At 39.5% G+C, this 15,163-nt stretch overlaps 1 protein-coding gene across 1 annotated transcript; it reads left to right on the top strand.

The window, feature by feature from the left end:
- Window positions 1-3,551: 3,551 nt before the first annotated feature.
- Ndufa4 (NDUFA4 mitochondrial complex associated) lies at window positions 3,552-10,603 on the top strand. The gene is made up of 4 exons (XM_055612868.1): window positions 3,552-3,710; window positions 4,705-4,793; window positions 5,573-5,633; window positions 10,388-10,603. The coding sequence occupies exons 1-4, from the start codon at window positions 3,669-3,671 to the stop codon at window positions 10,442-10,444; spliced, it is 249 nt and encodes an 82-aa protein (XP_055468843.1). The 5' UTR covers window positions 3,552-3,668; the 3' UTR covers window positions 10,445-10,603.
- Window positions 10,604-15,163: the final 4,560 nt, after the last annotated feature.

Here is a 15,163-nt window from a genome sequence, read left to right as displayed (position 1 = left end):
CACACACACACACACACACACACACACACACACACACACACACACACCTATAGTAGAGCCAAGACTGGAGACTGGATAACTATAGTGAAAAGAATTGTATATAGGTATGGGAATGTCTTTAAGTATTGAAATGTCTTTGGGTATAAGTTACTGCAAAGTTAAGATAGGGAATAGTCTTTAAGTAGGCTCTGATCTTATCAGCACTCTTCCTCCACTCTTGGTTTAAATCCATGTAAACAGCTCATAAGCACTGATCTTTCTGATTCTTCCTCCACAAGTTTGGAAAAAAAATATTATCAATTCACATCTCAAGCTGTCACAGTTTTTAAAACCAACAGCTAAGAGTCCTTTTAGCTGTATGTAATCCACTTCTCTTCTATTTGGCCAAACCTGTAATTCTTTTGAGACAGACTACGCTGTTATCTCATCATTGGCCAAACCTGTAATTCTTTTGAGACAGACTATGCTGTAATCACAATTACTTCGACTTGAGACAATAAAGCTTTCTTTCCTACTTTCAAAGCATAGGTAAGCAACAAGTCTTTCCAAATGGCTTTCGTTTTCACATCCAACTGGTAAAGCAGCCACTGTCTAGAATATACTCTGATGTCATTATGAAGGAAAAAAAGAGAGAACAGACACATAGGAGCCAACAATTATGTGTGGCCTGTGGGAGTTCTCACATTTCATTTACTACTAAAGAAATTCACCTTATCAAACCTGATGTTAGTGAGGCAATGAAATGACCTCTCTCTCTCAGGACAAGCAAGAGGAATTTGTAAATGATATAATCTACCACACACAAAATCCCTACTTCTGAAACTCACGCTGTGCTTGCAATGCCTCCTCTACCATGGCTTTCTTAAACTGTCACCTCTACTCTATCCAGCCCTACTTGAAATACAGCTCATATATTTATTCCTCTTAACTTTAATATGCAAAATGTAAGCTTTGACAGTTTGACCTGTTGGTTACAGTTTAGTCAAATTTATAATTCTGCCTTCTTCATATTTAAAAAGGAGGCCTCACCTGGCTGGCCATATTGTCGTTATGTCTAGGAACTAGGCCAATGATCTTTAAAATAATAATAATAATAATAAAAATAAACTTCTAGACTTTACTTTCTTTTGAATTGTGGCATTCCTGTATATATACTTACCAATATTTATTGTTCCAAATGATAATATTCAGTAAAGCGGGCCTCTCATCTTATAATTTCTTTGCTACCAGCCTGGCTAAACTCACTACCGTTAGTTCCCTTGTTTACCTCTGAGTACTTTCTGTACAGATTTTTAACATAATCATATTCTTTACTGTAGTATGTAAAGTATTACCAGATTGCTACTCCCTCAGTGATCTCACTTTTTTCTTCTCCTTTCTTGTGTCTGGACCAGCCACTTATGCTTCCTTTGAGTACTTCTTTTGTTGCTGTTGGATATAATCTCTTGTTAATTTCATTTAACTAGAATGTTCTTCCCTAGATCTTTCAACAGATTGCCCTTAATTTAGGTTTCAAGTCACATATCCTCAAAGAAATCTTTCCTTGCCCACTCTTGCTAAAGTAAGTATCTCTCTTCTACCTCTCTCATGTCATTTTTACTGTTATTTATTTTATTGGCACATCTATAACCATCTAAAGTTATCTTATCTGTATATTACTTGTCTTTATTAGCTGACATGGTAGGTCTGTTTTATCACAGTATTTTCTTCTTCAATGCTAAACTCCTACAAGCTGAATGGTGTTCATGGAGGCATATGTCTGTAATGACAGCTCTTAGAAGACTGGGGCAGGAGGATCTTGAGAGGCCAGCCAAAACAAAAACAAAAGCAAAAGCAACAAGACCTACCTGGTATAGAGTAGTTACTTAGCAAACATTTTGTGAATTAATGAAAAAAAAAAAAAAAAAACAAAGAAAGAATGGGGGGAAAAGAAAACAAACAAACCATGTCAGACCTAACATTCATAACCTTCACCATATATTAACCACATTTCCCTCCTTGCTGGCTTTATCCAATAAACATATTTCATGCTGGAATTCCTCAGTTTGACACTCTGCATCTTTTTTCACTCCATCCCCTAATCTACTTTAGTCTTACAACTCCTTTCCCATTAATAAAATGACTCCTGCATTTATTTTCTAATCTTGATATGTATTCTGCTCTCTGGAAATTCAATGAACTTTATATAGCCATGTATCGATTATTTCAGCAACTGGCATGGCATTTCACAGCTGGTCACCATATTATTCTTAACTTTTTTCCTTGTTCACCCATATCTGTCTAATCATCAGGCCTTTTGCTACCGCATACTTTTCTATGGTCCTTTTTAGTGATAACCTTTTTCCCCCCAATGATTACAGTCCCTACCTTAGGACAACTTAAAATTCTTTCATATGAACTAGTGCAATAGCCCTTTCTCCATTCCATTCTTCACAGCCGAAGGAATTCTTTTCAACCACAGACTCTTCTTGGTGAGCTTCCTAAAGTCTGTGTAAGTGGTCCCTGGCTGGGATGTGGGCCCTGCTTTGCCTTCCCTTTTAAGTGCCTTCCTGTTTGTAACAGAGTTCAGAACCTTAGCGGTTGTGTGGTTCAGGTCTTCACATGAATTGTCTTGCTTACACACCTCCACATGAGGCTTCCTCTTGGCTAATGTCTACTTGTTCAGTTTAGCAGTTTCGGTAAAGACGTCTCCTCTTTTTACTCTTACTATTTGAAAAGCTTTAAGATACCTAGGCAGTTGGAAAGGGTTCAGATTGTTGGTTGTGATTTCAAACTGCCCATTAAACTCGTCCCAAGGAGGACTTTCGGGCAAAAGAATTTAGAAAGATAAATGAAAATTGAAGTAGGGTAGTAGAAAACGTTAAATGCAGAAAAACAACCAATGAATGAACTTTTAAGGATGCAATATCTGGACCGGGGATGGATAGTGACGTGTTGCAAAAGTTCTTTGGGCCGACAATCTTCAAGCGTGCCCACGACCTAAGAATCTGGTGAATCACACCGAGGAAACTATGGCCATCTGTAAGTCACTTACTAGCTTTTCAACTCCTGTCCCTAAGCGCCAGTGAAAGCCAGGAAGCAGCTGCAGTCTCAAACCGCAGCAGCTGACCTCGGCGGCTGGAGACACGACCCGACCTGGGGGAGCTGGGCGCTGAGCCTGCAGAGGCGCCGCGCGGCAGCCTCGGGGGACCGCGGGGCGGCTCGGCGCGCGCCCGGCACGCGCGCCCCGGAGCGCGTCAGCGCGCGGCCCAGGCGGGAGGCGCCGCTGAGGAGCCGCGCCCGCGGAGAGCGCTCCCAGACGGCCGCGGGCTGACCCGGCGCTGACGCGTGTCGTCCTGGAAAGTGCCTGTCGGCTCAGCCGAGACGTCCTCGTGTCAACGCAGAAATATACCCATCAGAGAGATGCACCGTGGAGGAATGAAGGATGCTGAGCTTCACAGTGGAAGTGTGTGGGTAGGACGAACGCGAGAGGGCTGGCCACCCACTCAGGCACGGCAGAGGACAGCCGCAGCCGGGCTTTCCTGCTGCAGGGTGCCCTCGGAGCCAGGGGTCCTTCAGGTAGGAGGTCCTGGATGACTTTGGACGTCCGCTCAGCCGGGTTGCAGAAGCGGGCCAGCGTGTGTCCTGCTGTTTTCCTGTCTCTGTGGACGTAGGCCTCTGCCGCAGACATGCTCCGCCAGATTATCGGGCAAGCCAGGAAGCATCCCAGCGTAAGTTGATGATCTTTTCTAGGCCTCTTAGTTGTGGTTGCGCCTGCCTCTGTCCCCTGGGGATGCTCTGTTTTCGCTGTTCTTTGGGGTTACAGTCCGTCTGCGGTTGGGTTGACCTGGTTGCTGGAAGCTTTTTTATTTGTGAACGTTCCTTTCCACTGCGGGGTTTTGCGTGAAGCAGAAGGAGGCAGGCTTCGGCGAGAAAGGTAAACATTCTGGGAGTTTGAACGCTGTGGCCACGCTCTCAGATTGGTTGGTCCGAAGAGGAGTGGAGGGTACTCTGAGTGGATAGAATCCCAAGAGAGGTCAGGTTTGTTAGGCGCTTTTGAGGCTTTTATAGTCACTGCATTGCACCACCAAGCCTTCTGAAATACGAGGGATGTAAATCTTGTAATCCTCACCTTGCTTGGAAACCTTGGCATTTCCAAAATTTATCTTTTAGTTTTCCTGCCATCTCGTTTTCCTCCAGTGTAGCCCAATAGAGTAGTGAGCTGTGGACCTAACACTCCCTGTGACAGTCCTTAGTCTTTGCCTTAAACCTAGTTTCCTAAATGCACAGCAAAATTAATAGCAATCTGTTTTCATAGTTCATTCCTAAAACTAGTGCTTGTGATAGCTAATAATGCTCTTTATTTCACAAAGGTTATGTTCACAGAACTTTTCAGAGCCACTGTTGAGTAGATTTCGAAGGGATTCCCCTCCGCCTCTTGTTCTCATGTTATAGAGGTGAATGTACTTATAGGATTATTTTCCCATATAATTTACTCCTTAGAAATAAATCAGACACTTAAACCCACTTAACATGTTTTTTTTGCACAGATCATGTCTTTAGAATACAATTAAAAGAAACATTGCTTCCATCTAAGCTCAACCTTTATTCACATTTTGGAGCAAGTTAGCAAAGTAGTGGACCTGTAGAAACCAATGCAGCCTTAGTTTGGACAGGTTCAAGGAATGTGATAATGGCTACTATTTTTTCTCTGTTTGGTTCTAGTTGATCCCTCTCTTCATATTTATTGGAGCAGGAGGCACTGGAGCAGCACTGTATGTGTTGCGCTTAGCAATGTTCAATCCAGATGTCTGGTGAGTGTAAAAATGCGTAACACTTGGATGGTTGAGAGGCTGGGCTGGAGACCACAGTCTTGGGAGAAGTCACAGAGAAGAAACAACTACAGTTTTGTAGCCATGCAGTCAGCCCCAAGGCTGCTTCTGCAGCTCACGTATACTTTTCCTGCTTCATGAGCTTATCTAATTTCACTGACTTTTAGTTTCCTATGGGTAAGAGTTGCTAATACCAAGTCTTGCATTTTGAAGGCTGGGATAATTACAGGGGCTTTTTGTTTGGGTGCTGTTGTTGCTGCTGTGTTTTGTTTTTCCAGGCTTCCCTGGAACTTACTCTGTAAACCAGTCTGGCCTCTCTAGTACTGAAATTAAAATTGTGCACCACCACAATAATTGCTTTTTAATGAAATACTTAATCACGATTCCTGTTGTATGCAAATGTTCTACCAACTTTTCCTCAATAAACTGATTCCTTTTGCAGCTGGAAAATGATTGGTTGAGTATTCTTTACACTTTCATGTATTATCTGCATGGTAAAATAGATTTAATACAAATACAACCATTTCTGTTATAAAGACAGGATGAAAATAGATATACCAAAAGTCTGTGTTCTGTGATTTTTACCAGGTGCATACTTGTTTAACTATGAATTCTAGTTCTGCTTAACTCTTTAATGAAAATAATGCCATAGTATAGGAAATGAGATTGATCTATTCAAAAGACTAGCTTCTAAGGAAATATTTTTAAAACCCTCTTTTAAGTAGTGTCTTACTATAACAATTATAATTTATTCATTTTAGCTGGGACAGGAAGAATAACCCAGAGCCTTGGAACAAACTGGGTCCCAATGATCAATACAAGGTAAAGTACAAAATTGTTAAAAGTCTTAGGAAAGCATATTTTATAAGAAACGTGGCTATGTGGTAGTTTTTCTTGAAATGGCACATGCAGGTAAGATGCCATTATCGTTATAAGGCATTTTGAAGAGCCCCTGTCTCTTTACTTATCTGGGAATAAGGGTTTGCATTTCATAATGCTTCAGCTGCCACTGCTGTTGCTGTTGAAGTATGGGCAGCTCTGGTCCCTTGGGTGGTTTGGTTGGCTAATTTTTCTTTGTATGGTTCAAATATTTTAGGTGAGGATTAATAGGGAGGCATGAAAATTGATTTAGCCATGAGCTAACACTCATAGATACACTTGAACATTCCTGGAAGAGCATTCTATATAGCTACTCTTTGAATTTGTTCATATACCAAGGTTGTTTGATTTCACCAAACAACCTTTCTTATGTGTAATATTTTCACATGCAAACCTTCATAGTGTCAAGGATATTGCTGTATTTGGGTATAATTTTCATGTCGTACAATTTATCTGTTTAAAATGTAATTCTTCCATATGTTTTCTATCACATTCAAGTTGTTTCTATGTAACCAGAAGTTTGCTTTAGCACTGAAGAAGAGTCACAGTGAGTCTTCATTGACTAAGACTTGTGGAAAGAGTCTGTGGTCGAGATAGGTGTTTTAATACTGTTCATAGCAACTTTTAAAATTATTCTTTATTTACTTTAAGCTTCCTGTTTAACCCAACTATGATTTGGTTTGTAAGTACTTAAACTGCTGTCCTTTAAAGATACAACTGAAAAATCATTAGCCAAGCTGAAACAGGCCATCTGAAAAATACAGGCATTTGCATTTGTAATTTTGTTTTAGGAATTTAAGTACCAGTTATTCAGGAAGGTGAAATTGGGGGAATGTATCTACATCTAAGAAATGTTAAAGAGAAAAAGAACTAGAATTTGATTGTTTGACCAAAGAACTTAATGGAGTATTGTATACTTGTTTTTCAGAAATGCACCAGATGATTCCAATAGTTGTGCCAGTTACTAGTGTTTGGAATATGATGACACTGAGCTGAAGTTAGGCCCTGTGAACTGGAAATAGAATGCTGCTGCATTAAAACTCTATTGTTAGAGTAGGGCGGTGGTGGCACACCTCTAATCCTAGTACCTGAAGAGGCAGGAAGTTCTCCTGAGTTCAAGGCTGCCTGGTCTTGAACCAAGTGAGCTCCAAGACAGCCAGGGATATACAGAAAAACAAAATGAAACAAAAATCAGAACCTAATGTTTAAAGCATAGCCTGATCCTTGAGTACCTGTAGCTAGTAGAGGGTAGATACTGAAGAATGTTGCTGAGAGTGGTGAAGAGAACTAAATCTAGATTTGTAAGCCTGGAATAAATGACATCTACTTATTTTTACTTCTACACCCAACTAATTAGGTAAGATAGGTTATTGTCTCCATAGTTAATTCTTCCATCACCTCAGAAAAGTTTTTGAGGACAGGATTTCTCTGGGGAGCCTTGGCTGTTCTGTGACAAGACTTCTGTCTTCACCTCAAAGAATTTTATTTCTCTGGCCCACATACCTCAGATTTAGCCGTATTGCTTTCTGTGGCAAACGATGAGACAAGAGGACGATGTTTACCACTTTTCAACTATTTTGTTTTTGATCCATTATTCTTTTCATTTCTCTCAGAACCAAAGTGGCATATCATTAGACTTAAGATTGGAATGAAATGAGTGCAAAGTAATTGATTTAGAAACAGCAGTGTGAATAAAAAATAAGAGTTTATTGTGTTAAGACAATAAGATTTGAGGTGCCTATGATAAAAAAAAAATCAAAGGTAAGTTTAGGGAACAGAAAGTTATCTCAGTTATTGGAACTGGGAAGTGTTGAGACCAAGGTGGTAGTCAGTCAGTTCTGTTCCTGAAGAAGATACTCTTCCCAAATGCATTCAACAAGAGGAAAAACGTAGACACTCTTGTTTTTCTTTTATAAAGAAAATAGTCTAATTGTGAAGGCTCTGTCCTCATAACCTAATTACCTTTCGAATGCTCAGTTTCTAAGTATCATCCCAATGGGAACTACAATTTCAGTAGAAATTTCAGGAGGACATGAATATTTGCTTCATAAAAGGAATTATTGGTTCCCTAAAGCAAGTTCATATAACAAGAGATTGGGCAAATGGAAGAGATGCTTCAAAACCAGGATTAATCAGAGCAGCCAAGGATGCTTTCAGGGTAACCACTGTTTAGAAAAACAGTAGAAACATGGAAGTGGAAAAAAAAAATTACTTCCAAAGAGAATTTTAGGTACAAAGCAAATACATCAAAAGCCTGTCAGCTTTTGAGGCGGGGGGTCAGGGAGGGAGGATTGTTGAGACAAGGTCTCTATATAATGCTAGAACTCAGTGTGTTGACTAGACTGGCCTTGAATAATTCAGATACCTGCCTGCTTCTTTTGCTTCCAGACTGCCAGAATTAAAGGCGTGCATCACTGACAAAACAGTTGGTTTAAGAATGTAGCCATGTCTGTCTTAGAACTTGATATGTAGATCAGGCAGATCTTGAACTTAGAGATCCTCTGCCTCACAAATGCTGGATTTAAGTCATACACTGTCAGCACCCACCACACCTCGATGTGGTTTTGTTTTTAAAGATGTATTTTATTGGTTGGGGTTACATGTATTGTGTGTTGGTGCACCTAAGTGCAGGTGCCTGTTGAGACAACAGGTGTCAATCTCTTGAGCTGGAGTTACCAAGGTGGTTGTGAGCCACCCCACATGGGTACCAGGAACTGTATTCTGGGCCCTCAGATAGAGCCGTACACACTTTCAACCATTAAGTTAGCTCTCTAGCCTTTTAGATTATTTTGTTTTAAGTGAGTTACAATTTGATCTTCAGTTGGATTTTTTATAAAGCAGTGACAATGCAAAGAATTGTGATGATTAAGTAAGATCAACAGCATCTAGATATTGTTGGCATCTATTAGATGTTTATTTTCTTTATGATATAATTATACCTTCATATTCATCTGTAAATATCCTAATTATGTGAACATGTTAGAGACTAGCATAACTTGTTCTGTTGTCTAGGTAAACTGATTCTTAAGACAGTCAGCAAAGAATATTGCTGGTTTACTTACAGTTTTATGTCCAAGAAACCATAGGTCTGTGTATACCTAAGGATGACATGGTAATAATATGCGTTATAATTTGGAGATTTTTCTTTGTTAAACAGTCAAGTAAGGGACTGAGGTGGTTCAGCTGGGGAAGTACTAGCTTAGCACATTCCCAGAACTCTTAAAACTGAGTGTGGTGGCTTCTGCCTTCACTTCAGTACTCAGGAGGAAGAGACAGGAAAACCTAAACTCATCTTCAGACACACCTCGGAGGCCATCCTAGGCTGTATTGTATGAGATCTGGCTGCATACAATAAGGAAGTGAGTGTTTGAAGGAAAGGCGGTCTGAAGAAATCTGTTTATATATTTTTTCACAGTGGAAAGGCAGGAAGACAGGGCCTCCCTCACATAGGCTAAGCCACTGCTGTGCTTTCCGGCTTTGATACCGGCTGTGAAATTGTCCCTCAGTATAAACTGTCTTGGGCACTGTTTCAGTGCTGCGAGGAGACACCATGAACAAGATAATTCAGATGAGGAAGAGCACTTAACTGGGGGCTTGCTTACAGTTTTGGACGCTTAGTCCATGAACATCTTAGTAGGGAGCATGGCCGCAGGCAGGCATGGTGCAGGAGAATACATATGGGAGCTACATCCTGATCTTCAGAGAGAGAGAGAGAGCTGGGCCTGGCATGGCTTTTAAAATCCCAAAGCCCACCCCCAGTGACTCCTTCCAACAAGGCCACACCTAATCCTCTAATCCTATCAGTTATACTCCTTGGTAATTAAGCATTCAGATATAGTAGCCTATGTCGATTATTCTTATTCAAACCAGCACACAAACTCTAGAGAAAATGCTGAGGATTCTTTTATAGATAAATCATGTAATCTTTAAGGATTTACAGCATTATCGCCTCAATTTTTTAGCGCAAAAATTAAGATGATAATTAGTTTTTTCCAGTAGAAGTTCCAGACTAGATTCAAAATATCATTAAGAAAAGAAAAGAAAAAAAAAAAAAAAACTCACTAGCACTTAGACATTATTTAGCACTATCACAGTAAAATTTATTTATAAACTGAATTTTAATTGACTGTAAGGACATATTTGGAAAAGTGTCATATTACTTAAAAGCTATCAACAAAAGGGACTGGCAGAGTTTAGAAAAATCTCTAAGAAAAAGACAGTGTGCAGCTGAAGAGTTGCAGAGTCACAATACAGAGTCACTGTATTACTAGCCTGCCATGTTTTTGATTAAAGTTCTTACACATCATACGTGCAGCTCTTCAACTAAGGTGACAATTCTGTATACTTACATTCTATTAGAGATTTTCCTATATGTGTAATGGAGGTGAACGAAAAACTTAGAACTATGCTTCAGAAGAAATTAATAACTACTCACTTTGCAATAGAATTTCTCTGTAAGTCTAACTAGTAGAGTATACTTAAGCTACAGATTGGATGCTTTATTTACTTCCCCCAAACCATCTCAAAACACTGCAATTTTAGATGAAGTATTTTCTTGTGAATTAAGTTTACATCATTAAATATTATTAAAATTTTCATTTCTAAATTTTTACTTGAGGAAATTGAGGCATCAAATTCTAAAATTTCTATACTATATCTGGTTCTGGTAATCTAAAATATAATTTTTTATTTCTAAGTTCTATTCAGTGAATGTTGACTACAGCAAACTGAAGAAAGAAGGCCCCGACTTCTAAACTATGAAGTTCACCATAAAGCTGCTTACAATGAAGGTTTTCCTGAAGCCATCCGCACAATTTTCCACTTAACCAGGAAATACTCTCCTCTTAATGCATGAAATCATGTTGATTTTTTTGGAGTTATTACACTGATGAATAAATCTCTGAAACTTGAAATGTGTCATTTATTTAATGCTGGGAATCCATATGGGACTTTTTAGCCAGTATATAGGGACTGAAAGTGTTAGGATTTAAAGAATCTCTTGAATTCCTTTATATTTATACATTTGAAAATGAGACTCTCTGCCCCTTTAATAAGGCTGGGAGTGTGTGTGTGTGAGTGTGTGTATGTAGGTAGGCTCACACTTGTTGACTTCAAACTCAAAATTAATCAAAGGACTGTTGGGAAGAATATTCAAGCCTTTGTTAAATGAACAAAATAGAAAGCTCTGGGTTTCTGTTCTTGGCTGATACGGAAACAGTAAATTAACTTTTTAAATTATTTTTTTGGAGTTTTTCATTGTCCTGGTAACAACATAATCAATGACTTTAAACTTGGGGCTTTGAGTGCTACTTAGGTTGGGGAATAGTAAGTGAGCATTTAGAAATTTCCCAATATGTATCTCAGTTTTTGGGCACAGATGGCCCTACAGACAAGATTTCAGTGGTGACTCTGCAAGTAAACTTATAGCCTAATACCATGTTTTTACAAAAGTGTGTATGTCATCACATCAGAGACTAATTCAGTGAGATAGTTTTGATTTTAATGTAAGCATATAAATTATACAGGACTGAACATACTGAACCTGAATTTGGGATACATGACAACCTCATTTTATTTTTTTAATTAAATTTTTATTTTTTATATTAATTACAGTTTATTCACTATGTATCCCACCGGTAACCCCCTCCCTCTCTCCCTGCCAATCCCACCCTTCCTCCCTCATCTCTTCCCATTCCCCTCTTCAAGTCCACTGATAGAGAAGGTCCTCCTCCTCTTCCATCTGACCCTAGCCTATCAGGTCTCATCAGGACTGGCTGCATTGTCCTCCTCTGTGGCCTGGCAAGGCTGCTTCCCCTCATGGCCGGGGGGCGGGGGTGGAAATCAAAGAGCCTGTCACTGAGTTCATGTCAGAGACAGTCCCTGTTTCCCTAACTAGGGAACCCATTTGGATACCGAGCTGCCGTGGGCTACATCTGAGCAGGGGTACTAGGTTATATCCATCAATGGTCCTTGGTTGGAGTATCAGTCTCAGAAAAGATCCCTGTGCCCAGATTTTTTTTTTTCTCTCTCCTTGTGGAGCTCCTGTCCTCTCCATGTCCCACTATTTCCCCCTTTCATAGGATTCCTTGCACTCTGCCCAAAGTTTGGTTGTGAGTCTCGAGTATCTGCTTTGATGCACTTTTGGGTAGAGTCTTTCTGAGGTCCTCTGCTGTAGAGTCCTGTCCTGTTTCCTGTTTTCTTCTTCCAATGTCCATCCCGTTTGTCTTTCTGCTTCCAGGTTCTGGCTATTACAAATAAAGCTGCTACGAACATGGTTGAGCAAATATTCTTGTGTACTTGATCATATTTTGGATATATGCCTAGGAGTGGTATAGCTGGATCTTGAGGTATCAGTATTCCTAATTGTCTGAGAAAGTGACTGATTTCCAAAGTGGTTGTGCAAGTTTACATTCCCACCAGCAATGGAGGAGGGTTCCCCTTTCTCCACATCCTCTACAGCATGTGTTGTCACTTGATCTTAGCCATTCTGATGGGTGTAAGGTGAAATCTCCGGGTCGTTTTGATTTGCATCTCCCTGATGACTAAGGATGTTGAGCATTTCTTTGTTTCTCTACCATTCTATATTCCTCTACAGAGAATTCTCTGTTTAGCTCTGTTTTCCATTTTTTAATTGGATTACTTGATTTGTTGCTTTTGAACTTCTTGAGTTCTTTATGTATTCTAGATATTAGACGTCTGTCAGATATAGGGTTGGTGAAGATCCTTTCCCAGTCTGTAGACTGGCATTTTGTTCTGACGACAGTGTCCTTTGCTTTAAAGAAGTTTTTCACTTTCATGAGGTCTCATTTATTGATTTTTGCTCTTAGATAGAGCCTGTGCTGTTGGTGTTCTGTTCAGGAAGTTGTCTCCTGTGCCAATCAATGAGTTCTACGCTCTTCCTTACTTTTTCTTCTAACAGGTTTAGTGTGTCTGGTTTTATATTGAGGTCTTTGATCCACTTGGACTGTAGTTTTGTGCAGGGTAATAAGTATGGATCTATTTTCATTTTTCTGCATGTAGACATCCAGTTGGTCCAGCACCATTTGTTGAAGATTTTGTCTTTTTTTCCATTGAATGGTTTTGGCTTCTTTGTCAAAAATCAAGTATCTGTAGATGTGTGGGTTTATTTCTGGGTCTTCTATTCAGTTCCAGGGATCCTCCTTTCTGTTTCTATGCCAATACCATGCAGTTTTTATTACTATTGCTCTGTAGTACAGCTTGAGATCAGGGATGGAGATACTTCCAGACGATCAGTTGTACAGGATTGTTTTGGCAATTCTGGGTTTTTTGTTGTTCCATATGAAGTTGAGAATTTTTGTTTCAGGGTCTGTAAAGAATTGTGTTGATAATTTGATGGGAATTGCATTGAGTCTGTAGATTGCCTTAGGCAGGATAGCCATTTTCACTATGTTAATCCTACCAATCCATGAGCACGGGAGATCTTTCCATTTCTGGTATCTTCTTCAATTTCTTTCTTCAGAGACTTGAAGTTTTTTTTCGAACAGGTCTTTCACTTGCTTGGTTAGAGTCATACCAAGGTACTTTATGTTATTAGTGGCTATTGTGAAAGGTCTTGTTTCCCAAATTTCTTTCTCAGTCCTTTCGTCCTTGGTATACAGGAGGGCTTCTGATTTTTTTTTTTTTTTAGTTAATTTTGTATCCAGCCACTTTGCTGAAGGTGTTAATCAGCTGAAGGAGTTCTCTGGTTGAGTTTTTGGGGTCGCTCGCGTATACTATCATATCATCTGCAAATAGTGATACTTTGACTTTTTCCTTTCTCATTTGTATACTCTTGATCTCCTTTACTTGTCTTATTGCTCTAGCTATTAACCGCATTTTAAAAGCTAAGGAAACTGAAGACTTGGACTTAATTATTAAAAATTCAAATAAGTGGATATTGAACTCAGGCTGAGTTTAATGTGGATGGTTTTAATTACTTGATTCTCTTTTATATTTTTCTTATTTAAAACTTTTAAATTTAAATATATTTTGATCATACTCTCAAGTCCTTCAGATGCTCTCTTCTTCCCTATACACCAAACTAAAGTTCTTAAAAAAACACCCAACACCACAACAAAACTAAAAACAAAACAAAATTAAACACCACCCCAAAAGGGAGAAAAACAAACAAACCTGTAACTAAATAAAAGCACATATGCATGCATGCATGCACGCACACACACAAAAAAGTAAAAATAAAACCTGGGGCCATTATGTGTTGATCAATGCTTCTGAACATGAGACATTTCCTGGATTGTTTCTATATATACCCAGTGTCGTTCCATTGGAGAAAACTGACATTCCCTCTCCCGGCAGGTATAAACACCAATTCAGTTGTTAACTTTTATTCTACGTTAGGTTTTTATTTTTATTTTTTTATCTTTAAAGTGTACGACAAAATAGAAACTATCACATTGAAAGTGGGCAAGACAAACGAGAAGGAAAAGAGCCCAAAAGTGAGAGACCCACTTGTTTGCGCTCATGAATTTCATAAAAACACTAAACTTGAAGTCATATGCAGAGGATCCTAATGCAGACCCATGCAGGCTTTATGAATGCTGCTTCAGTCTCAAGTTCATACAAGTTCGTGTTGAGAAGAGGGCCTTGTTTCTTTGGTGTCCTCCATCCCCTCTGCTCCTAACACACTTCTTCAGGGTTTGATCAACTCAAAAGGGATTTGATAGAGACATCAGTAGGGTTGGGTGTTCCAGGGTCTCCGACTGCACTGTGGGTCTCTGTTTCCATCTGCTGCAGAAGCTTCTCTGAAGATGGCTGAATAAAGCACTGATCTATGAGAACAGAGAATATCATTTGGAGATATTTTATCACTACATTTTTTTTTTCTTAAACTAGTATTATTTGGTTTTACCCTAGGTCTCTGGGCTATCTAGCCTCAAGTTAGTGGTCACCCAGTGTCAGGGTATGCGTTCTATCTCATGGAGTGGGCATTCACATTACTCCCACAAGTGTCCCACCATAGCCCTAGTATGTCTCACAAACAGTACACCACCATTGCAGATAACAGATTTTTGACTGTTTTGTTTATTTGTCTTTTGTTAGCATGCAGTGTACCTTCCTGTACAAAAGAAGCTGGAACATTGGGGTGAAGCACCAGCTCAGTATTCCCACATTCAATGAGTTCTGTAGGTGTCTTCAGCAGTGGGCCTCTGTTGTCTGTTTACAGAGAACAACAACTTACAGTCTTGGGTTGTTTGGGGATTCCTAGCCAGCAACTCAATTTGATATCACCCAGTCCCAATACCTGAAGCCTCATTTGGAGACAAGATATGGCCAACTAGGATTCTGTCTCCCCCATCACTTAGAAATTTGATTTAGATCTACAGTTTTAGGTTTCCATATTACCCTCAAGTGGCCCTTAATTATAGATGTCTCTCCCAGTTTTCCCTCCTACAATCCCCATCTATCCCTCCCAACTTGATCCTCCCATTCCAACCCCAATGCATCCATATATA

This window comes from Psammomys obesus, unplaced genomic scaffold, assembly GCF_907164565.1.
Source record: "Psammomys obesus unplaced genomic scaffold, mPsaObe1.curated_primary_1811, whole genome shotgun sequence".
NCBI lineage: Eukaryota > Metazoa > Chordata > Mammalia > Rodentia > Muridae > Psammomys > Psammomys obesus.
Note: the sequence above shows the minus strand (reverse complement) of the source record. Positions and strands in the feature narration are given on the sequence as shown.

Coding starts and splice junctions, on each gene's coding strand:
- Ndufa4 (XM_055612868.1), top strand. CDS start 3,669: ATGCTCCGCCAGATTATCGGGCAAGCCAGGAAGCATCCCAGC. Junction 3,711..4,704: donor AAGCCAGGAAGCATCCCAGC/GTAAGTTGATGA, acceptor GTTTGGTTCTAG/TTGATCCCTCTCTTCATATT. Junction 4,794..5,572: donor ATGTTCAATCCAGATGTCTG/GTGAGTGTAAAA, acceptor TATTCATTTTAG/CTGGGACAGGAAGAATAACC.